At 51.9% G+C, this 23,144-nt stretch overlaps 1 protein-coding gene across 10 annotated transcripts in view; it reads right to left on the bottom strand.

Moving 5' to 3' along the window:
* Lrp8 (LDL receptor related protein 8) overlaps positions 1-23,144 on the bottom strand; it is a 68,023-nt gene that overhangs the window by 26,664 nt on the left and 18,215 nt on the right. For 5 of the 10 annotated variants that reach the window (XM_050136311.1, XM_050136310.1, XM_050136319.1 and 2 more), the window contains exons 3-5: positions 11,851-11,973; positions 3,645-3,773; positions 445-825 (exon numbers count right to left, since the gene is read on the bottom strand). In XM_050136311.1, the coding sequence (XP_049992268.1) occupies positions 445-825; positions 3,645-3,773; positions 11,851-11,973 (633 nt within the window). The remainder of the gene's footprint in view (positions 1-444; positions 826-3,644; positions 3,774-11,850; positions 11,974-23,144) is intronic. The other 5 variants (XM_050136320.1, XM_050136315.1, XM_050136314.1 and 2 more) reach the window with 1 other exon arrangement.

A 23,144-nucleotide genomic window follows, 5' to 3' on the forward strand; every position in this document is an offset into this window, starting at 1 on the left:
TTTCCTGAACCTGGCACTGTGCTGGGTGTTGGTGGGGAGCCCGGAGTCTAAGAGCCCCTTTCCAGAAGCTCAGGTGCAGAGATGAGAAATGCACAGAAGAAAATGCCACAGTGTGAGTTGTGCCTGCAGGAGAGGGCAGCAGGGGTCTGCCAAAGTCCTGGAAGGGACCCACTTAGCTGGGACAGTCAGCAGAATCTGACGGGCCCAGCATGTAGGCACTCCTAGGACAGATGTCTCTGGGCAGCAACAGGTGCACATAGCAGAGACAAGAGGTGCCTGGCTTCTGGGGTCAGATCTGAGCTCCATTCCTTAGCAGCCATGTGACCTCCCGCAAGTCACTTCATTCTCCCAGTGTAAGTCTCTGTTAAAGCAGGGTATGTACTCCCGGTAGGAGGGCCATATCAGCAGGCTCTGGGTGGGACTGGGAGCGTAGAGGGGGCTTACAGCAGTCGGCCTCGTCAGACTTGTCCTTGCAGTCGCGGTCGCCATCGCAGCGCCAGCCCAGGTGTATGCACTCGCCACTGCGGCAGGTGAACTGGGCCGTGGGGGCGCAGGCTGCAGGCGTGGCTGTGGTCTCCTGGCCCGCTCGCCCGCAAAGCTCGGCAGCCTCATCCGAGCGGTCATCGCAGTCAAACTGGCCATCGCAGACCCAGCGCTCAGGGATGCAGGTACCAGCTCCTCCACATCGGAATTCGCGGGGCGGGCAGGCCGGGTCCGAGCAGCCGCGCTCATCACTGCCATCACCGCAGTCATCATCGCCATCACACACGAACACAGAGGCCAGGCAGGAACGGTTGCTGCACTGGAACTCATGCGGGGCGCACACTGCGCAGGACAGAGAGCTGGTCCAGATCCCATCCCCCATGACCCAGCCCAGCTCCTGCTACTGGCTACTGAGGTTACAGGGTGTTCTGACCCTCGCCTATAGGCTGGAGTAGGTCCTGTTGCCGACTTGAAGGGGGAGCACGGCATGAGAGACCGCCACTTGAAAGCAGGGGCCTCAGTCATGCTAACTGACCTTGAACCACACTTGCCTTCCCTGAACTTCGGCAAATATACAGAATTTCTGCCCTGTAACCAGCAGCATGGTGGGGCTGCGAGAGGCTCTAACGCAGCAGAGCCCTATTGTCCTGCAGGATAGGAAATCATCTGTAACATGACTGACACCAGATGAGAGGAGGGCAAGGGTTTGCCTACTGTGGCAGAGTTGGATACATAGCTTGCCGAGACTACAAAGTCTCCAGCCTGGCATCTACTACCCTGGTCCCTGCTCCTCACTCATGACCACACCCAACTATGGCCACCTGGATGATTTACTAGGCCGGGAGCACACAGTTCCCCTCCACGGTTTTGTTAAAGTTGCGCCATCTCCTGGGAACCCACTGCTGCCCACTGTTCCTTTTAGTTATCAGTCAGCCTTCTTCCTGTGCCCGGGTCCAAATTCCATCGTCACCCAACCCAGGCTGCTTGTTTCCTTGCTTAGGAAATCCCCTTCTGCCCCAGCCTGTCTAGTGCTGTTCACAGCCACCCCACGTCGGGGTTCCAGGTCCTTCACACCCCATTATTCTAAGGACTGGCATAGCCCCTTAGATGTGGCAGGATGTGGGTGTGGACCAAGTCATTAAAGAACAGGTCCTGCCCTATTGGGGTTCTGGGCGTCCTCTCTCTGGTAGGCTAGCCTGGAGTCCACAGGAAGGGCCTTGGGGCCCAGCCAGCCCAGGTGCTAGTTTACAGCTAAGAGAACTGAGGCTCAGAGAGGGGAGCACCTCGCTCAGGGGCGCCCAGAACTCAGGTTTGGGGCATTTTCTTCCTACTCTGACCTCTCCCAGCTTTCCTGTTGCTTGTTTTCCCTCACTTTCTGGAGTGTCAGCTGTTTTCAAGAACCCATTCCCTCCTCCTTCAAGCCTCCTCCCCTTTTTCACGTCGTCAACCTTTGGCCTCAGGACTCAGGTGGGTCAGAAATGCTGTGGCTATTACATCGTGGTGGCAGTTCCATATCTCTCCATATGGGGGCGCCCAGGGTCCGTGTTTCTATTTTTTCAGTGCCAAGATGTCAATTTTCATTTACTGAACATAAAATAAAGTGATGTCTTCGGTGTTACAATGTAGGCAGACCTTGTCATGTTCTCCTGACAGCTCTACTAAGTTTCCGACAGCTGCATTTTCCCCCTTCTGGGTTTTTGGGATGTGGGGGCATCAGAGGGAAAAGCATGTGTTCTCTGGTGCCACATTCCCCAAGATCCTGCTGCTGATATCCTCCTGCCTGTCTAGACACTTTACATACCCAGGGAGAGAAGAGTCTGTCTCCTGAGAGTCCTGACAGGAAGTGCTTCTTAACACTGGATTCTCAACAAGGTTCTGAAGCTGACCTTCACTGGAAAATCCCACTAAGGCCCAGGGACCCCACTCCCTACATTCAGAGAACTGGCGAAGGGAAGGTTCCTTTTCTGCCCAGGCCACAGAGAGCCTGATAATCCTTTCTAATACCTTCAGCTCCTGTAATTAACAGGAGATGTCCCTGTCCCAACATGTCCTGGTCAGGTACTCGCCCCCCCCCCCACTCCTTGCAATAGTGGCTGCTAGTTTTATACTGGAAGCATCATTTGATTATAAGGATGGGGGTGATGAGAGGAAAGGGTGACTGGCATGGGTGGGAAGTTCTCACAAAACTACCACAGCTGAAGCCAGTGCCAGCACTTGCCAGGACCCCTGCCCTCTCCATACATTTCTTCGGACCCCTCAGCCCTCACATTTGGAATCTCAGAAGCCTCAGGAGGAAATGGCCTTGCTCCTGGACCAGGAGGGATGGCCAGGAGAGACTGGGTGGGGTGAGGAGATGCTCTGAGAGGCAGTGGTGGACAAGTGCCTGACATGCACGCTCCTGAATTCCAGCCCAGGCCAGTCTGTAGTCCCCAGGGGAAGATTACAGGATCGCCTTATCGTCCCCTTCAGAACCTTACTCCAGACCTGGCACATAGCAGGTACCCAGGATAACCAGGACCATGCCCCCCACCCCCAAACCTTGCTGGCCTGCTCTCTGAGAAGGAGATAATCCTGTGTTTGAAGTTCAGCCACGTGGAACGGTCCCAATGACCACGTCCATCTGTCCCTGCTGAGGCTGATGGGAGTATCTTCTCTGTATGTGATATGTACCCCAGTCTGAAACTCGAGCAGCAGTCATCCTTTACACCCTAGGCATCTGTCAGCACACGCCCCATTCCCAGTGCTGCCAGTGCCCTGGCACCAGACTCCACCTTCAAACAGCCCAGCCTTTCGTTCCCCTGCTCTTGCTTGGAGATCAGTTGACTTGTAGAATGGATGAGCAGATGTCAGACATGGCAGAAAGCTGTGTGTTAGACCTGACTTTGAATCTCAGTTCCAACCCTCAGTCTTGGGCACGTTTCCTCCCTGTCTGAGCCTCAGTTTCCTCACCCATGAAATGGGGATGGTAATGGCTCTTCATGAGGTGGTTGAGAGGATGACAGAGGAACATGTCTAGGGGCCCAGCCGTTTCTAACGTTCTCATTGTTATTCTTTCCTCCCCGCCTATCAGACCCCATAGAGAAACAGGCCCCTTCCAAGAAGGGGTCCCCCACTGCTGAGGGTGCCCGACTGCTTGGCAGACAACGGGGTTCTGGACTCACAGGTAGGACAGCCAGCTTCGTCCGCTCCGCCCTCACAGTCCTTCTCTCCGTCGCAACGCCACGAGGCAGGCACACACTTGTGGCTGCTGGGTCCACAGCTCAGCTTCTCATCAGGACACTCTTCTCTGGCTGCAGAGACAGACATCCGGTGTTCATGGCTTAGTTAAGGGATACAGCACCAACCAGTCCTGCTGCTTGGTGTAAGTCCCTAGCAGTCCACTAGGGCCATCCTGCCCCGTGTCTTTTCATTGGAAGCCAATCTTCTCTAAAGGCGTCCTAAGTCCTAAATCTGACCCCCACCCCACACTGCCTCACCTAACACTCTCTCATGCTCTCCTAGCCTAAGACATTCAAGTCTTTTTTTTTTTCTTTTTACTCTTTTGGTTTTTCAGGATAGGGTTTCTCTGTGTAACAGCTCTGGCTGTCCTGGAACTCACTTTGTAGACCAGGCTGGCCTCGAACTCACAGAGATCCACCTGCCTCTGCCTCCCAAGTGCTGGGGTTAAAGGCATGCACCACCAGTGCCCAGCTTCAAGTCTTTCTTGATCCAAGGGCCCTACCCATTTTCCCTTTAAGATCTCACAATATGGAGCTGCTACACCCTTTCTGTGTTCCCACTGTGTGCCTTTGGGTAAGGTATGCCTAACAGACCTCAGTGTACCTTCCAGACCAGCAGCTCCGTGATTTGAACCCATGGGTTTGGAGGGCTCACCAAAACCCTAGCAGCAACAATCTTGTCTCTGTAAGACGGTGCCGAGCCCACAACTGAGAACAACCTCCACGTGCAGGGCCCAGCGGGACTGCACAGCTATAATTACTGCAGCTGCAATCAGAGGCTGACTCAATCAGGGGCCTAGAGCCCCAGGGTTGATTCTCAATTTGGAAGAATGAGAACCCTATTCAGGACCGGTGGGCAGCTCTTACTCTGAGCTCTCCCTGCTCCACATGACAGCTGGGGCAGATGAATCTTCGACCTTTCTGGTTGGCTCCCTGCTGCCTTCTCCAGGGCGCAGGCGTCCCAGCTTCAGGTCTCTGGATTGTGCCGGGCACAGTGCTAGACATTTCCATTTCATCTTCATAATAACCCAGCAGGGTGAGGGTTATGTTTTGGCCCCCAGCGTGAAAAGTGAGGATGTGGGCTATGAAGGCTGGCTGCCTGGGTTTGAATCATGGCTCAGTCATTCACTGGCCACGTGACCTTGGCCTAAACTATTTCTCTTTGTTTCAACCAAGTGTAGATGATGCTATGACCCACTGCATAGGATGGTTGTAATGACCAGATTAATGTCTGTAAAATGTTTAGAAGTGCATCCATCCTAGGCTCAGTCCATGTTCCCCATTATTATCATCTACACATACTGGATGAGACTCAGTCTTGTTTATCCATTCAGTGGGTAAGATTGAGCACTGCTGAGTAAGCCCTGAGTGTCTGTCTCTGTCTCTCTGTCTGTCTCCATCTCTCTCTCTCTCTCTCTCTCTCTCTCTCTCTCTCTCTCTCTCTCTCTCTCACACACACACACACACACACACACACGAGTGACATGAAGATATGGCAGCTGTGTCTGATATCAGCGCTGGAAACTGTTCTGTACGTTCAGAAGAATGGTAACTCATGTCTCACTCTGATCTGTTTCCTCTCATCTCATTTCTGTGGCTGGTGGTGAGAGGCCACAGAGATGAATAAAAGTGGGCCAAGAAAAGGCGCAGGAAAGTGGGTTGGGGCAGGTGTCTAAATCAAGGTCCCCAGATGATACATACTATGTATTGGGGAAGAGCGCCTTCAGTCCCATGTGGACCACAAATGTGGGCAGGTTTGGAATACTTGCCATGAATAAGGCAGTCCAATGGGAACATGGAATTCATATATTCACTCTACATGAAATAACTGTCAGGTAGGGCTTTGGAAAGCACCAACATTCAGTGAGCTCTTAAAATTCCACTTGACGGTGGGGGAGTGGGGGCTGGAGAGATGGCTCAGTGGTTAAAAACACTGGCTGCTCCTCCAGAGGTCCTGAGTTCAATTCCCAGCAACCACATGGTGGCTCACAACCATCTATAGTGGGATCTGATGCCCTCTTCCGGCCTGCAGAAATGCAGACTGAGGACTCATACCTAAAAGAATACATACATACATACATACATACATACATACATACATACATACATGAAATGGCCACTTTTGCTGGGTGGTGGAGCACACACCTTCATTCCCGGCACTTGGGAGGCAGAGGTAGGCGGCTCTGTGAGTTGGAGGTCAGCTTGGTCTACAGAGTCAGTTCTAGCACAGCCAGGACTACCCAGAGAAAAACCCTGTCTCCAACCCCCTGCCCCAAAAGGCCACTTTGGGTTATCATCTGGAGTGACAAAGGGGGATGGGCATCTGGAGATGGCTCTTCTGTCACCAACACTGGAGAACCCTGAGCGCTTCTTGATACTTTAGACCATGAAGCAGCTGGAGCTGACCAGCTGTCTCCCAGAACGTACTCTAACCAAGAGGCCTCGAGTCATATTGGCTGATCTAGATGTCGAAAGCCAAGGAATTTGCATTTTTAAATTTTTTAATATTTAATTTTTAAATTTTTTATATATTTCTTCGTGTGAATGTGTGTCTGCTACGTGTGTGGAGGTGCTGGTGGGAGGAGGACCCAAACTCAGGCCTTCTGGAAAAGTAGAACACACTCTTAATGGCTGAGCCATGCTCTAGGACCTGGAACCTGCATTTAGTAAGTTCTCTTAACCCAAGCACTTCTAGGTAAGAGCCCGAGCTAAAAATCTTCACATGGAGGATATGGCACACCTCATCTCTTTGTAATACCATGGCATCCTAGCAGTGATATAGGTGTCCAAATGTTTGCAAACCCCTGAGAGAGCAGCGGAGTGGAAGGATGAGGCAACCACTAAGCACTAACCCAGAGCAAGTGCTCAGAGAACTAGGCCTCACAGAGTTGAAAGGGCCACAGTTACAAGCACCTAAGTGGGTCAGACTATGCCAGGCCGAGGAGTTGGTTCCCCACTCCACTTCACCTTTAGGAGACAATTAAGTCATGTGCCCTCACCAGTGGGGTGAGTGCCCTCTTATAGAAATGGATACAAACAAAATGTGGTATATATACACAATGGGATTTTTTTTTCAGCCATAAAGAACAAAGTTACGCCATTTGTAGGAAAGGGAATGCAATTGGAGATAATCACATTAAGCAAATTAAGCTAGACTCAGAAAGACAAATATTGCATGTCTTCTCATTTGTGGTTCTAATTTTATATGAATATATAAAATTAAGTGTGTGTATATGACATTAAAATAGAAGCAAAATTATCTAGAGGAATGAAGGAGCTAACAGGAGAGGGGAGGGAGGAAGAATATGCTTAACACGGTATTTGTATGACACTGTCCTTATGGAACACAGTACCATGTACATGAACATATACAATGAAAATTATATATAACATAAATGCTCGAGGTAGCCTCCATGCCCTCTGTTGCGAAGGTCTGGGTGAGAAGGCAGCTCTGTGAGGAGTGGACCTCACTAGACCCTGTACATGTAATGGAACTGTAAGCACTAGGTTTCTGTTATGTACAGCTTAGCCAGGCCAGTCTGTGGCATTTAGCCAGAACCAACCAAGATGCCCAGCATGCCCCTCACCCTAATCCTGGAAGGAAGAAGGCTGTGAGCAGTCCTAAAGTTCAGAGACATCAAGTAGCTCACCCAAAGTGTACAGCACATTAAAGACAGAATCTGGGTTCCTCTGACAAAAGCCCTGTCCTTCCATCAAACCATGCATGGCAGAGACACAGCCCCAAATTCTCTTTCCCCATGCCTAGGTGACTGAAACAGCCTTTGGCCAGATGCGCCACCTTCGGAGGCCTGGTCCTGCAGCAGGCAGCCGATTGAACTTTTAATGAATATTTATACAGTTAACAGCATAACCTTTCAACAAGGACAATGATTAAACAATCTGTCTGCTTCCTTTCTTTATAATTAATAAGGCATTTGCTGTATCCCTAAATAGACAGTTCTAATTACAGGCTCTCAAGGACCCAGCAGTGCCTACTACTGGTTCCTTCACCCCTAGAGTGCCAAGGCTCTTTGGAATGCCAGGACAAGAGGCCAAGAAGACCAAGTTGACAAGTGTCTCCTGGAGTGGTATTCCAGGGCCCAGAGAGAGGTAGGTGTGTCAAATGCCTGTCTCTCCTGAAACCACACTGCCTGTGCCTCTCTTGTGGTACAGCTCTTCCCCAAAGCTGGGGCTCCAGGCTCCAGGTCAGGCCTCTCCACTGCGCAGCTGCAGGGACTGTTGATGGGCATCTCCCAGGCAGAGAGGAAAGCCTGGAGAGTGTAAGTTGCAGGCTGAGAAACTTATGGAGAGAGACGAGCTGGACCTCCATCCCAGGTCCATGCTGTACAGCCACTGCACAGGAGGACACCGCTGCTTTCCCAGCATGGCTGGAGAGATCAGTGAGATGCTCAGCTAGCCTTTCCTTGCTCAGCTAGGCTGAGCGACATGGCCATCTGATGGCTACTCCTAGGATCCTTGAAGCCAAGACCATAGGCAAGTTGGTATAGGTGAAGGAACCTTAGTTTTAGAGTCAATAAAGCTAGGTCCAAATCTCATTTACTAACACTAGAGTTCTTAGGCAAGGCATTTAACTTCTATGCTCCCTGGGTCTCCTCTGCTGCAATTGGGGTTTGTATGAGGCAGTGTGGAAGTGCCTGTTCTCAAAAGCCTGGAATACACTGGAGCTCAGGACACAATTGCTCTTATCTTATTTCATGCGATGAAAATGTAAATGACCTGTGGGGAGGCTGGTATCACCCCACGGGAGTGCACAGGAGTTCCCACCCCCGTACAGCCTTTCTCTCTGGGACAGATGCTCCCAAGGGGCACTTTTGGCTTGCTGTGCAAGTGTCCCAGGCAGAAGCAATAATCATCACTGCACTGCCCCCTCACAACACTGGTGAGGGGCTTAAAACTCCACCCTGAAGCAACTGAAGGCATTTATTAATTTCCTGAGAATCCTGTCCCAGAAATCCAAATCCACAGGTACTTTTGCCAACTCACAAGCTAATACATAAAGAAACAAGGAAAATGTTTGTTGATAGTACGTAGTGGCTACTCACTGGTCTGTAGTTTTAGAGACTTGAGTTTTAGGGACAAATGGGGATTACCTGCTCCAAGTGGACCATAGCAACCACCAGTGTCACTTGACTGGGCCCCTGCATTAGGAAGCACCCTGTCATCCTGAAGGAGCAGAGTTACACTAGGCTCCTTCACACAGCATCAGGCAAAATGGGTGATCTCAGATCTCCAGGCCTGTACTCCCTCATCTATAAGAAGCAGGTGAGCAGTAAGGGCCCCTTCTAGCTGCTAAGATGCAAGGGGAAAATTCACATGCAGCATGCAACACCCAGATCTGTAGCTCATTCCCCTGAACCACTCTCTCCTCTCCCTGCCTGCCTGCACCCTCCCCACAGATGCCTGAAGGTGGGTCAGAGACTGCTCCAATCAAGAGAGCTATAATTAGAGCCCAAATGATACTTTCATTAGGCAAATGTTCTGGGCTTTCCCATTGTGACTCTGGCTGTATCTGATGAGTACCGATCCCAGGTCCCTCTGCTTCTCACATCCCCAGCCCATAGTATTTTAATAGCACAAAGTTAGTGTCCTGATATCCTAATAAACTGTAATGTTGGGGGCAGAGATGCTGCAGTCCATGAACAATAAAAAACAACACTGGCACTTACTCCAATTCTTGTATTTTCTCAGCGGAGTCATACACCCATTATAAGGTAAATATCACCATATCATTTTACAAAAGGAGAAACTGAGGCTCAGGAAGACTGGACAACTTATATGAGGTTTCAAGGCAAAGACCTGACCCAGCTGATTCAGATCTCAAACCTACTACACTCTTCTATCTATAATCTTTCTGTTAGGGGTGAGGAGTAAGGCTCTATCCTGGGAGCTGGCATAGTCCCAGAAACCTGGTAGGCTATGGAGGTTGCTATGGCAACACCAATTAAATGGACAACGGGTTGGCTGCTGGGTTTTCATTCAGTTGGGAAGCTGTGAGTAAGCCTGCTACCAGTCCTGCCGCCCCAAATTCTGCCTGGTCTTCAAGGTCTTCTCTGGCTGACTCTTCCAGGCAGCCCTCCCTAGTGGCAGAACCTGTGGCCATTGCTTCTGACCAATGCAGTGCTTCAGGGAATAGGGATCCTAGACTTTGCACCCCCCTGGACAAGGGCAGAAAGTGGGTCTTGGACTACTAAGAATTTAGGAATCTTAAAAAAGGGAACATCTATGGGATTCTAGATTGGGACCCATACTGGAGGGCATGCAGCAGAGACAGGTTCTCACAGCAATTGCCTGGGTAATCCGCAGAGAGCTGGGCCTCTTCAATCCCGGCTGCTGCTCCCATGAATCTCAGAAAGCCTGAAAATCCTGTCTTTTGTCACTGGAGAGGTGCTTGCCACAAATAGGCTATTTGTGTGTCTGTGAGGTGGGTCTATCAAGTTTTCGGGCTCTAGCTGTTCAGCTGTTAAATATAAGGAGGCCTAGGAATCAAGATAAGTGGGCAGTGTGGGTCCAGCACAGACCACGAGGTAGGAAGGCAGTGAGCACTGGCGTTTTGGGGAAGACAGAAATAGGCAGGATGGGAGAGAGAGTAGCAGGAGGGAGGCTGGAGGCAGGAAGCATGAGCAGGAAGGGAGGGAGCCCAGGAGAGGGAGGGGGATAGGTGAGTAGGCCCCAAGAGGGCAAGGAGGAAGCAATATCACGAGACGGAGATGTGGAGAGAAGGGGAGCAAGACAGCCCTCCTCCCCAATAATGTCCGCAAAGCCCCTACCCACGCCCGGGGCGAGGCAAAACAGGCTGACCGTTAGGGTAGGAGCTGCAAACCACCCCTAGAAACTCTCTAAGAGACACAGGACTCTGTCCCTTCTCAGCTGAGCAGCCATGGCCAACTGGCCACACCCGGTCCGGTCTGGGGAATCCACCACCCTCTCTCTAGGCTGGCATGAGGATGACAGTCACAGGCAAGTGTGGTAAGGCTTTGTTCCTTGGCAGGGTGGGAGAAAGCACTGGGCTTCCCTCTGCCCGCACGCCTCCAGGACAGCATGGAGTGGCATTTGGTATGGTAAGGAAAGGATGGGGCCTGCAGTAAAACTGGGGAGGGCTTGGCAGCTGCCTAGGAAATGAGGGGCCCTTTGTCTGGGGTTGGGGGTCTCTCTTGCTCTCCCTTTCTCTTTCTGTCTTGGAAACTGGTAGCTCTGTTGCTAGGAGACAAGGAAACCCAGCTATCATTAGCGGCAGCCTTAGATAGGACTCTGGCCTCCATTGTCCCTGTCTTTACCTCTGGGGCAAATGTTAGCCCCAGAGAGGGGCTCCTGGATCCCCCACCCCCTAGTCCCACCATCTCCACGTGCTTCCCCCAGCCTTTTGTCTCAGGCTCGCGCTACAGAAGCTCTGCCTCTGGACCGCTAGGTCCGCCCCCTCCCCCTTCTCATCTCCTTTTTAATTTAACAAATGTCAGGGAATGACCTGCCAGGTCTAAGTTTGCTTTGAGGATTAGAGCCTAGAAAAGAAATCCCGAGAGACAAAGCAGTCCTGGAGCCCTGCTTCCTTCTGCCACCATCTAGCTAACCATGAAGAACAGGCCTCCTGTACTCAGCTCACCCAACACAGAGGGAAGAGCTGGGCCCTGAAGTCCTGGCTGGGTGGCCATGGACAAATCACGCCAACTCTCTGAGCTTCAGCATGCCCCTTTTGAAAATGCAGAAAGTAGTAGTTCCTGCCTCTAGAGGCTGCTCAGAAGATAAAAGGACGGCGGCGTACAAAGGGCTTAGCGAGGTGTGGCACACAGTAAATGATTAACAAGCACCAGCTGCCCTTAGTGCCACTGGAATTACAATTGAGATCCTCAAGAATGAGAGCAGGCGGCCCGGAAGATGAGCCAGGGCTGCTTCGGAGCAGCATTTGGGGCTGATTCTAACTCCTGGTGCCGCAGGAATAGTCAAACCTACGAGGGTGCTAGAAGAGAGGCGGGGCACAGGCGACGGGGAGCAGCTAAACACTTGCCTGCTTACCAGGAGCCTCCACTCCCCAGAGGGCCCGGCACAGAGTATCCTCTGACCGTCTCCCGTGAGCCCAACAACTTGCCAGCATGAAAATGCTGGTGAGGAAACTGAGGTCCAGGGCAGGACTCACCACAAGTGGCCTTGGATTCATCAGACCCATCAGGACACTCCTCTTCCCCATCGCACTTCCAGCGCTCCGGGATGCAGTGGCCGTTGTCACAGGTAAAGTCGCTGTCTGCACAGGTCCTCTTGGCTGTGGGACGAAGATACGAAAGAGCATAAGGGTCTGCTGAGCATATAGAATGCTTCTCTAAGACAGAATCAGGTGGCAAATGGGTAGCTGGCTGTGCTCAGCCTAAAAGGTACACCCCAAACCCCCCACAGGGTCCGTAAGTAGGGAGCTCAAGTCCAGCAAGGCTGGCACCACCGCTTCCCGCCACCCCACTTCTCAACTCCTCCCTGTAGGCAGTTCACCTGCCTAGCCCACCACATAACCAGGCCCCTTGGAAAAGCACCAGGGAGCCCATGATCATGAACTCTAAAAGTCAGAGACTTTTGTCTTCACCTGCCTATACCACCACATAACCAGGCCCCTTGGAAAAGCGCCAGGGAGCTCATGATCATGAACCCTAAAAGTCAGACTTGTCAACATCGCCTGCTTTCAGCTTCTAGGCTTGGGTTGGGGGTCCAGGAGTGGTGTCAGGAAAGGAGCGCTCTGCACAGGGGCCAGCAGGCCTGAGTTTGTGTCTTGGCTATTCTGCTTTGCCATGTACTCTCAAGTCAGATACTTTCCCTTCTCTGCCTTTGGCTTCTTTGTAAGGAAAGGGAAGGGGATTCCATAAGACACAATCTTTATTTATTTTTTTTACTTTTACACGCAATAGTGTTTTGTTTGCATGTCTGTGTGAGGGTGTCAGATACCCTGGAACTGGAGTTACAGACAGTTGTGAACTGCCATGTGGGCGCTGGGAATTGTACTTGGGTCCTCTGGAAGAGCAGCCATTGCTCTTAGCTGCTGAGCCATCTCTCCAGCCTTCAAGATACAATCTTTTGCACATAGTAGGTAGTCACAGGTCAAGAGGTCCTAGAACTGGCAGGGATAGTGTCCTTATGGAGCCTGGGAGTCCTCTTCCTGAATGACAGTGGCACTAAATATGATGTTAGGGCCATCTAGACACTGCCCCTTTCTAGGGGCTAAGTTTTCCTCCTTTTTCTTCCCTCTCCAACTTCTCAGTCGGCCCCACCCTGATTACTGCTGGTCCCTACACAATATTAATACCACGCACTCTGCTCAGGCTGTCATTTGAAAACCTTCTCTCTAAGTGGTCCTCTATAGCTTGCTAAGCTTGGTGCAGATAGTAGTTGTTTGGGGCTCTTGGCTGCACAGGCTCAGTCCTGCACCTCAGTTTTGCTATTGTGAGCAGAGCCCCGGCAGAAAGAGGTGGGTGAACAGGGCTGTGTTTCCATACAATTTTGTTTTCAAAGTCCAGCCACAGGCTGCTTTTGGCCTGTGCCCTTAAATCTGATGCCCTCTGCTCTGTGTCCTCGCTGATTCTGTGGTCTGGTGTGGCTTGCTTTTCTCCTGCCCCTCCACAACAGGTACCATGTCAGATTCCACATAGGACCCAACTCAGGGTAGACCCCAGGAGGACACCAAGCCCATGTCTGGCCTCTCTACTGTTACACATCCAGGGCAGGGCTCCTTCCCCTTGGGATGCACTTTCCATGACCTAAGTATTTTTTGTTTTGGTTTGGTTTTGGTTTGGTTTTCCCATCTTGTGATCCTCCAGTTGCCTAGCAGGGTTTTGGGGGAAGTGACTGGTTTCTTTGGCTCCACACTCCATGTCTGCTTTGCTTTTCCATGGCATCCCTTATGGTGCATCTGTATTCTGAAGAATTTTCTTCATGTCTTCTTAAGATAGATGCCTCTTTTTTATTTTTCCAGTTCTCTCAGTCTCTGCTGGATGTTTTACTCAGGACACCCTAGGACAAACAGCCTGATATTTCCCCACTTGACATAAGCAGAGTCCCAAGGAAAGCTATTAAGTTATATGCCCGAGATCACATGCTAAGTGAGAGCAGATCTGAACCTGTCAAGTCAAAAACCTGCTCTTTAAACCAGCAGAATCCCTAAACGGTGGTGCAGTGTGTCAGAAAAGCCCCCAAATAAGTTGAGGAGACAGTGACAGACCCAGTATCCAATAAGCCTCTGCCCTGGGAATACAGAGAACAGGACAGCAAGTCCAAGATGCTCAAATAAGGGGGCAAGCCTGGGACTTTGCCTGCCAAGGAGTGAGACAACTCGCACGAGGTGATGCAGGGACTCAGCCAGCCAGATAACATCCCAGCATTCTTTCTGGACATTCTGGGAACGTAGGGGAGAGCTTGGTCTCTCCCTGTATGCTAAGACGTGACAGACATTGGGCATGGAAGCCATAGCAGTCAAGTGTTAGAAATGACAGTTTCAGGGCCGGCCGGCCCATGGCAGACTTAGGGACAGACTGTTCCAGTATCCTGGTCATTTTCACCCCAAGTCCTAGGAACCCCTCACAGCTATCCTGGCGGCTGCGATTAATCCTTTCACAGAGGAAACTGAGGCTCAGAGGAGAGTGGGTAGGCGGCGGAAGAAGGGCTGCAGGGGTCTGTGTGGCGGCTGCCAAAGGCAAGTAAATCCCTTTCCACTTTTTCCTGAGACAGATGCCCCTCAAGCCTCGGGGACCTTGTGGCAAGGCAACCAAGCAGCACAGAGGCTCTTTCCCCACAGGTACATATACCCTTGCCATGTGCCCAAAAGTGTACAGCAGAAACCTGGCCTACGGTGACCTAGGCTTGGGTAATGGACTACCCTGGAGAAACTGAGGCGGCATGATCACTTTCAGGTTTGAGACTAGACTAAACCACCTTTGAAGGCGCTGTTTTAGACCTCTGAAATCACATAGAAGGATCTGGCACAGGAGCTTAAGATGAATCCTGGCATGTCCACCTCTTCACTAGGGGACTGGGAGCAAGTTCCTTCTGTCTCTAAGTCAGTAGGGAGGTGGCTATCTTGTGTAGCACTGCCCCAGGACAAAAGGCAAAAAGAGCTCAGAGAATAAGCTCAGCATCCTCAGGTCTCTCCAGTGTAACCAGGCTAGTCCAGCCCTGCCACAGAAGAGGCCAAGCAGTCGGTCAGGACCATCATTGCAGGCCATGCCAGATCCTACTCTCCTGGCCTTGGCTTTGGTTCCCAGGGCAATTCCCCAGCTGGGCTCCAGGCTGTGGTTCGCTGTTTCCAGGGATTTATGTCCCTCTGTGCCAGTCTGCCCCTTGTACAATGCCCACCTCTGTGAGCCCCTGTACTCCACACTGCAGGAGTGATACATAGTCATCCAGGGTCTGCGACATCATAATCTGGTGCCATGGCAACAGATGGACTGCTACAAAGGACTTGGGATTCCACAGGGTGGCGAGGAGGGGCCTACCCCAGGGAAGAACAGAGGACAGTGGGAAATTCAGGACAAAGGAAGTGGGAGCCACTGCTATTTATAATAACACGAGCAAAGGAAAGCATCAGACAGTTCATGGTCAAAGGGACTCTTCTGCCATCTGTGGCTGTGTGACCTTATTCAAGATATACTACTTCTCTGAGCCCCACAAAACACAGGGTTGCTATGAGGGACAAATGGGTTGGGGTGGCGCTAGGGATCTGAGCACTGAGACACAAAGGGAGACATGGTTGAGGAGGGTAAAGTCACAGCCCCGGCCCCAGCTAAATGGTCTGTGATGCTGGGTTGTCAGTCAACACATATGGGTGTGCTCCTCCTCAGGAGATGGAGGCGTGGTGCTGATTGGTCCTTCAGCAGCTCTCAGCTCCTGGATGATCTTGGCAATTATAATGATCCCTCATCACTCCCACTTACCACCCCCAGAGGCATCCTTCCCCAGACAATGCATAGCCTCAAACTGAGGATCCCACCCACGCACTCCTGCGCAGAGATGTAACTTCCGATACTCCAGCTGCTCATCACGGCCAAGGGAATGTCCCACCAAGCCAGAGTTCCCAGAGGAGTGACAGCTCAGGATCACAGCATGTAGCTGTGGGAGGCTACACTGGAGCCCAGGTATTGATATCCGGGCCAACTGTGCAGCCAGGAAGCCTGAGAGACCTTCCTAGGCCACTGGAGGAAGACTGTGCCCAAGGAAGGAGGTGCCTATTGAGGATGGGGGTGGTGGTGAAGGGTGTTCTGGGAAGAGCTAACAGGCCTGGACTGGAGGAAACAGCACAGTCTGTAAGGGACTGGGGTGAGAGCGTGGGGTGGGGGGCAGCAAGTATCACGGAGCCTGTGAGTTCTACCAGGCTAGCAGCCAACTTGCTCTGCCTGGCATCAAAACTGCCCTTTGGAGGCTCAGTTTGACCTTGCTTGAGCTCACCCAGGGACCCACTCAGTGCCTGGCTAAGCACAGAACTGCTTATCCAGCAGCCAGGGAGACCCATGGCTCTGTTTGCTTTGCGATTCTGTAAGGCTATGCAGCATGGACCAATGGCCCCTAGCAGAGGAAGAGAGTCAGGACACAGGCAAAGAGCCTGGCGGCCATCTGCTCATGCCTTCCCCACGGAGAAGCCCCCACAAAAGTCTGCAGCAGACACCTGATGGGCTGTTTCTTCCAGTACCTCCCATTTGGTTTAATGAAGAGATTTCCCCCTTCTGGATGCTATGTCTATTAATGTGGCAAGAAAAGAAAGTCCAGTGAGCCATATCTGGGAAACGCTATGTGATCCGAGCTCTTGATCTCCGCACCAAGAGAGAACAGGACTCAGTCATCTCACTGCGGGCCTCTCCTACTAGACCATGGATAATAGACGTTCAAAGAGCAGCCCAGGTGAGCTCAAGGGTTCTCACTGGGGAAACGTAAGTGCTCAAATCAGGGACTGAGTCCAGCCACCTGGGCCAGGGAGGTGGGAGACATCAGAGCTGCTGATTCTGTCTTCCCTCTGAGCTTCAGAGAGAGGCAGAGCAGAGCCCAATAAGAAAGGTGGAGTCTAGCTCAACACTGCCGTGGAGTGACCTGGATGGGTCCCTACCCATGGAAGGAAGAAGAAGCCTAAGACTTAGGGCTTCCACCTCAGAACCTGCCTCGGGGACTCAGCTGCTTCCACTTCCTCTCTCAGGCCTAGGCCAGCACCGGGTGGCCTGGCTCTGCCTGCAGCCAGCCCTAAGGCAGCTGGGCCACTTGTACCCTGTTCGGAGAGATGAAAGGGCTGCTCCCCACACAGTTACCCTTCTGCAGAGCTTGCCAGGCCCTGGGGTTGCCAAGGCGACTGCTGCCAGCAGAATGAAGATCCGGGGTGGGGGCAGGGGGCGTGCCAGCCCGCCCCTGGCCTACTAACCTGGCAGGCAGATTTAAATGACAGCCCAGGAAGCTACTATTAAACTGTCACCCCAGTCAACAGGACGACAGACCAAGAGTGTTCTCTGGATGGAGCAACAACACAGCAGGAGCGAGAGGGGGAGGAGACAGTGGCCCGGAGCAGCCTGCACCCCCTTCCAGGAGGCCCTGGCCTGCAGGCTTGTCCACTCACTGCCAGAAACAACCTCTCAGGCTACGGTGGGTCCTGGCATGGAGCTGCCACACAGTGCAAGCCCTGGCAAATGTTATTCTTCACACTTAAGCAGAAAAACCCTTTTCCCAAGTGAAACTCCAACACAGAAAATTGATGAAAATGGAGCTGCCATGTGGAAACAGGGCAAGAAGTGAGGAATCCCACCTGCTGTCTCCACAACAGTCCTACAGAAACCTCAGGAAACTCTGGGCTGGGGAGCTACTTTGTGGTCCAGCAGCCCTGTGTTCAGACCCTTACCCCTCCTCAGGCATGTGATGTTCCCATAAGCCCTGAGTCTAAAGATCCCATGAGTCTGACATTTAAAACAGCTTCCCTGTGTCTCAGGCACTAACTCTCTAAAGATTCCTGGTCTTCATGCTTCATACCCTAAGCTCCTAGGACCAACAGTCACTGCCCGTCAGAGACATCAGAAAACAGAGGATGGCATCACCTACATCCCTGTTTCCCTGGATCCAGGCAGCCACGTTCTGACAACCTACAACTTCAGGCTCTCTGTGGTACTGCAGACTTCCAGAGTCCTGACACGCATCAAGCGTGGCATGTAGGCTCAAGCCCTTGGCTCTATGCTGCCTAGCTGGCTGCAAGACTTAAAACACTACTGTCCATCAGCAGGTGACATTCAAGACATCTGAGCCCTTTCTCCTCCCACCTGGGGAGAATGAGGAAGACCCCAGAGTTGCTGAGGAGGCCAGAGACAAGTACAGAGATCCTCTCATGGTGGGGATCACTTATGTGAAGTCCTCTTTGCTGTTAAGTTGGTAAAAGTGTCCCTGAAGTTTTCCCAGTTGTCTCCTCTCCTGCCCCGTCCACTACAGGTTACACATTCTACCCGGAGTCAGACACAATGCCCCCAAACACCGAGGCAATAAAATGAGGTAGGGTGGGGCCAGGGGATCAGAGGGAGAGATCATGTGGGAGATACCTGCAGAGATACTCTCATGGAGGTCGTGGAACCAGGCCTGGAATGTCAGGATCACCTGGTGATCCATGGCTGTGGCAGACATTAATGTTACTATGTGAGCATCTGGTACCACTGTCTCCTAATGAAGAAATAGATCTTCCTGCCGTCTTCTGCTGGGGACCTTAGAGGAAGGAACCATCTATCACAGGAGATGGGAGAGAGTTCCAGAGAAAGACTTGAACAAAACATCACAGCAGGGTTGAGTCAAGACATGAGCCCGTACCTCTCTCCCTGATACAGGCTCTCTCCTTAGTATCCTCAGCCTAGAAACTCCCTCAGAGAGACTCTAGCCCCACATCCCTAACTAGCAAGGTGGCTCTTCCACTCTGGGTCTTAGTGTCCTCATCTGGATCAGCCTTTCAGGGCTCTGTCCAGCTGATGTTCTGATGAGTGACTTCAAGACACATAGAGGTTATGATCTTTGGTGTGCTCCAAGGCCCTCCAAAGGGTCACTCAGGGCTTCCCACAGCCAGCTCCTCTTTTCAGATCCATCACATCCCTGTTGCTCTCAGACACTTGGCCTGGCTGTCACCAAGGGAGGTCCAAGCTCCCTCTGGAGTATGTGGGACTCCCAGTCGCCACAGGAAAGATGAGCAGCGCTGAGGGATAGATAACAAAGGCATCTTCCTGTCTCAGTGATTTGTAGAAGCGGGCAGCATTGGGCCAGTGACAGCTGGGGGTGGGGGAAGGGTTCGCAGGAGAGAAGTGGATAGGATGGGATCAGCAGGGGTCTTGGGCTGGTGCCTGCCAAGGACCCAAACCCAATGTCTGCATCCTGCTTGGAGGCACAGGTGTACACCTCAGGAACACCATCTCCTAAGGAGCAGATCAGCCGCATCCTGGAATGTGGACTTGGCACTAGGATTCTAGGTCCCAGAGAAACAGAGGAAAACTCAAGGCATCCTCAAAGTAGAAGCTTCCAGAGAGCAGGCAAGGTTGGGAAATCCTTTTAGACCAGGGATTCCAGCCCAGGGTCTTGTCTGGCTCCAACTTCACCATCCCCACTGGGGCAGAGGATACCTGACTTGTCTCAGCCTCTTCTGGCCAGGAACCTTCCTACCTAAGCCCAGATAAGTCACCTGAAGCCTCTAAGAGGTCTGTGGTTGTGTCTGCACACACACACACACACACACACACACACACACACACACACACGGTCCCTCACATTTGGATACCTGTTCTTCCTGCCATAAGCCTCCTAGTAGGAGAAGGGGTAGCTCTTCTGTAGTTCAAAGGTTCTAGATTGCATTCTAGCCTTACTCTGACAATCTGACAATCTGCTGAGGGACCCTGAGCAGGCTTCTTTAGTGTCTAGGCCCTACCAGTTGCCAAGGGAAAGCCCAGAGTTCCCAGAGCAGAACTCGGCAGCCAGTGCCAAGGAAGCCAGGCTACAGGCGCCCAAGGATCCCCAATGCAAAGGAGTGAGGGATGGAGTGACTCACCTCTTCCACAGGAGGTCATCCCTAGGCAGTGGCTGCTGCCGCCCTGGAAGAGGCTCTGGCTGAGCAGAAGAATACCATTAGGCCATTAGGCCGGTAGGTGGAAGCATTCCTGGGAGCCCAGAGGACCATTCAACAGCAACACGTGTTCCTGGGGAATCTGCTTCCTCGAGCTGGGCCTGCTGCCTCCGTGAGTGTACCTCTATGCGGGGCTCTCATTCTAGTTAGAAAGCATGGGAGAGACAGGATCCAGGAGCCTGTCACCCCCAGATCACACTAGCCATGTAAGGAACCTCTGTTCATCTGTGCGTCCAGTTTATGGTACGGCTCTGAGAAATTGTTGGGCCCTGTGGCAGGGATGCCTGCTGGCTTTGTGTGTGTGTGTGTGTGTGTGTGTGTGTGTGTGCACGTCACCAGGCGTGTATGGAGATCTGAGGACAACTTGCATGAGTCCATTCTTTCCATGGGTCCTGGGGATTGAACTCAGATCATTAGACTAGATGGCAAAGTACTCTTGCTGAGTCTTCTTGCTGGTTCTACTGGCTTATATTCTACTGAGGATAGGGTTAAATTAACCCTGGGTATCTCTAGTCCCAGCCTGCAGGATGCTGGCTGTGCTCTGGAGCCTTTGCTGTCTTCGTGCCTTGATCTCCCCATCAGTGGTGTGATGCACTGGACAAAACGAGCTTCATGCTCCTTAACATTTAGATGTGTTCCCCACTGCCAGGCCCAGGGCAAGGCAGGCAGAGAGAAGAAACCGTGGCTTGGTACCCAGGGCCTCACTGTCTACACTGCTTTGGCTCAAGATATCAGGAGGCAGGTAGAAACCAAGGCCAAGGTTCCTCCTAATCAGAAAGACTTTCTTCCCCTGTCCTGCCGACTCTTATCTTCCTCAGAGGATGGTCAAGGGACTGTTCAGGGGCTGAAGGCTCAGATGGACAGACACATATGTAGCTCAGGTCCCACGAGGTGCTAGATGGAGACCAGGCCACATGAGACGCTTTAGTGGAACTTGGGCCTTGGAGGCTACCTGGCTCAATCCTCAGCTTTGTGAACATGAAAATGATGCCAGAGACACTGGGGACAACCTGAGGTGACACTCAGGTGACACCCCCAGCACAAACTTAGCAAAGCAATTTCTCTTTCACAAGCCCCGACAGGACAGAACTAACTGCGGCTGAAGAGAGAGGGGCGAGTGTGGGAGAGGGCCCAGCTGATACAGGACCTGACTTTGTACCCCTTGCACCCATATTTAAAACAGAGTCAGAACTCTTGGAGAGGGTGAGGTAGAATCCCGGAGCTCACTGGCCAGCCAGTCTAGCCAAATAGTGAACTCTGGGTTCAGTGCCATCGGGTGAGAGACGCTTTGCACTGCACCTGCGCACTCCCTCTCTGTCTTTCTCTCTGTCTCTGTCTCTCTGTCTCTCTCTCTCTGTCTCTCTCTGTCTCTCTCTCTCTCTGTCTCTCTCTCTCTCTCTCTCACACACACACACACACACACACACACACACACACACACNTCTCTCTCTCTCTCTCTCTCACACACACACACACACACACACACACACACACACACACACACGAGCCACATAGCCACAGATCTAGCTCTCCATATCCCAAGGCACAAAAGTACTACAAAACACACAAAATTACACTACTCGGCCCACTGAGCCAGAATATGGGTACTGGCCACAGAAAGTTTCCAGTGTGGCCATCGGAGACACTCACTGGCAAACTGCAAAACCCCAGAACCCCTTGTCATGGGATCTAACACAGGTGCCAGGAGCAGCAGGCATAGCCGCCCCTCCCCCACCACAGGCACAGGAATCCCCCCACTGACATATGGCCAATCTGTGCAGGCCAGAGGCTGAATGCTGTCCCTCCTGAACAGGGAGGGACTAAGTTCTCAACAGGAGACCCCTACTTTGTACAAATGGATTCTTCACCCTCCTTGTTCTTTGGCTCTGGTCAGAAAGATTCTCAGGGAAGTGGCAAGGAGCCAAGAGCTGCCATGAAATGACTTTAACCAGCAGACAGGCCGGTAATAGGTTTCGGTGGGAAAAAGGCAGGAGCGGGCGATTCATTCCAACTTGCTATGCGATAAAGAAAATTAAGGCATAATACTGAGGAGGCAGCGGCTCTGTTAACCTGTGTGGAATACCAATTACTTCAAGCGACTCAAATTTGTTAGAAATAAAAGAAAACCCTGAACGAATGTGGTTGTGGCCTAAGGCTCATCTGGATTAGGCTGTTTGTTTGCCCTGGAACCCTAATGATGGGAATGAGGGAAAATTCCCCGTTACCTGGGAGACCGCTATGCCAAAACAGGGTAGGGGGGAAGGCAGGCCCATGCGCAGCCACTGGTCTGCTTTGACAAGTGGTAATGATAGGAGGAATCCCCAGGTTCCCTCCAGGAGAGCTGGGTGCAGAGACTGCCATGGCCTCCCTTTGTCCTGTCCTCTATGGTACTCACTTTCCCGGGTGAAGCATCCGGGACGACCAGCTTCATTCAAATCCTGTGTCAACAGAAGAGTCTCAGATCTCTACTGCTGGAAGTCAAAGAATCAGGACGGAGGGAACGAGGGACACTTGCTATGAGCCAGACATCGGCCAGGTACTGATGAACCCCACAGTTAGGGAAGACTTTGAGGGGGGCGCCTGTCCAGCCAGAGGGCAAGCAGCAGAGGTAAAGTTAGTGACCAGGGGCTGCTACAGCACAGGGCTCAGCAAGTGCTGAGCAAGACACAGGCTCGGTCGGAATAGAGCCAGATGCCCAGCACAGTCTCCCTACTCACAGACCTTTGGCCCACACATCGGCTCTGCTACCCATTCTTAGTGATCCTTATGCAAGGTTAAGATACCAACTGCCTCGGGCCAGCATGTTCCCCAGGAAAATAGCCCATTGTGGCTCGCATGGAAGTGAAGCAGCCTACTCTGCAAGCATTGCCTGCTTCAGAACAAGTTCATTCCCCTTGGTCTTACTCTTCAGTTCCTCCTGGCACAGAAGTCTGAGAGTCTAGTCTATTGCCTGCGGTGGTTAACCTCCTGCTAGGAGCAAGTTAAAGGACCCAGGGCTTAAATCCTGTCTCTGTCCCTTACTGGCTGTGTGACCTCATGCAGGTATATATGAATTAGATGAGGAACATGGGCTGAGACTTGGTCCTGACAATGGAGTGGTGACCACCTCATTGCTCCTTAAGGTGTACAGAGCCTATTACATATAGTTCCTCACTTAGTTTGGTGCTGAGAATTGAACCTAAGGCCTCTTGCATGCTAGGTAAGTACTCTACCACTAAGTGACAACTTTCTTCTTTTTTTTCTTTCTTTCTTTTTTTGAGACAGGGTAGCAGGTCACTTTGTTGCTCAGACTGGCCTTAACTTAACCTCTACAACCATGATGGGCTTATGCAGTGCTGGGGATT

Source organism: Alexandromys fortis, unplaced genomic scaffold, assembly GCF_014885135.2.
Source record: "Alexandromys fortis isolate MF-2015 unplaced genomic scaffold, M_Fortis_MF-2015_v1.1 scaffold_13, whole genome shotgun sequence".
Lineage (NCBI taxonomy): Eukaryota > Metazoa > Chordata > Mammalia > Rodentia > Cricetidae > Alexandromys > Alexandromys fortis.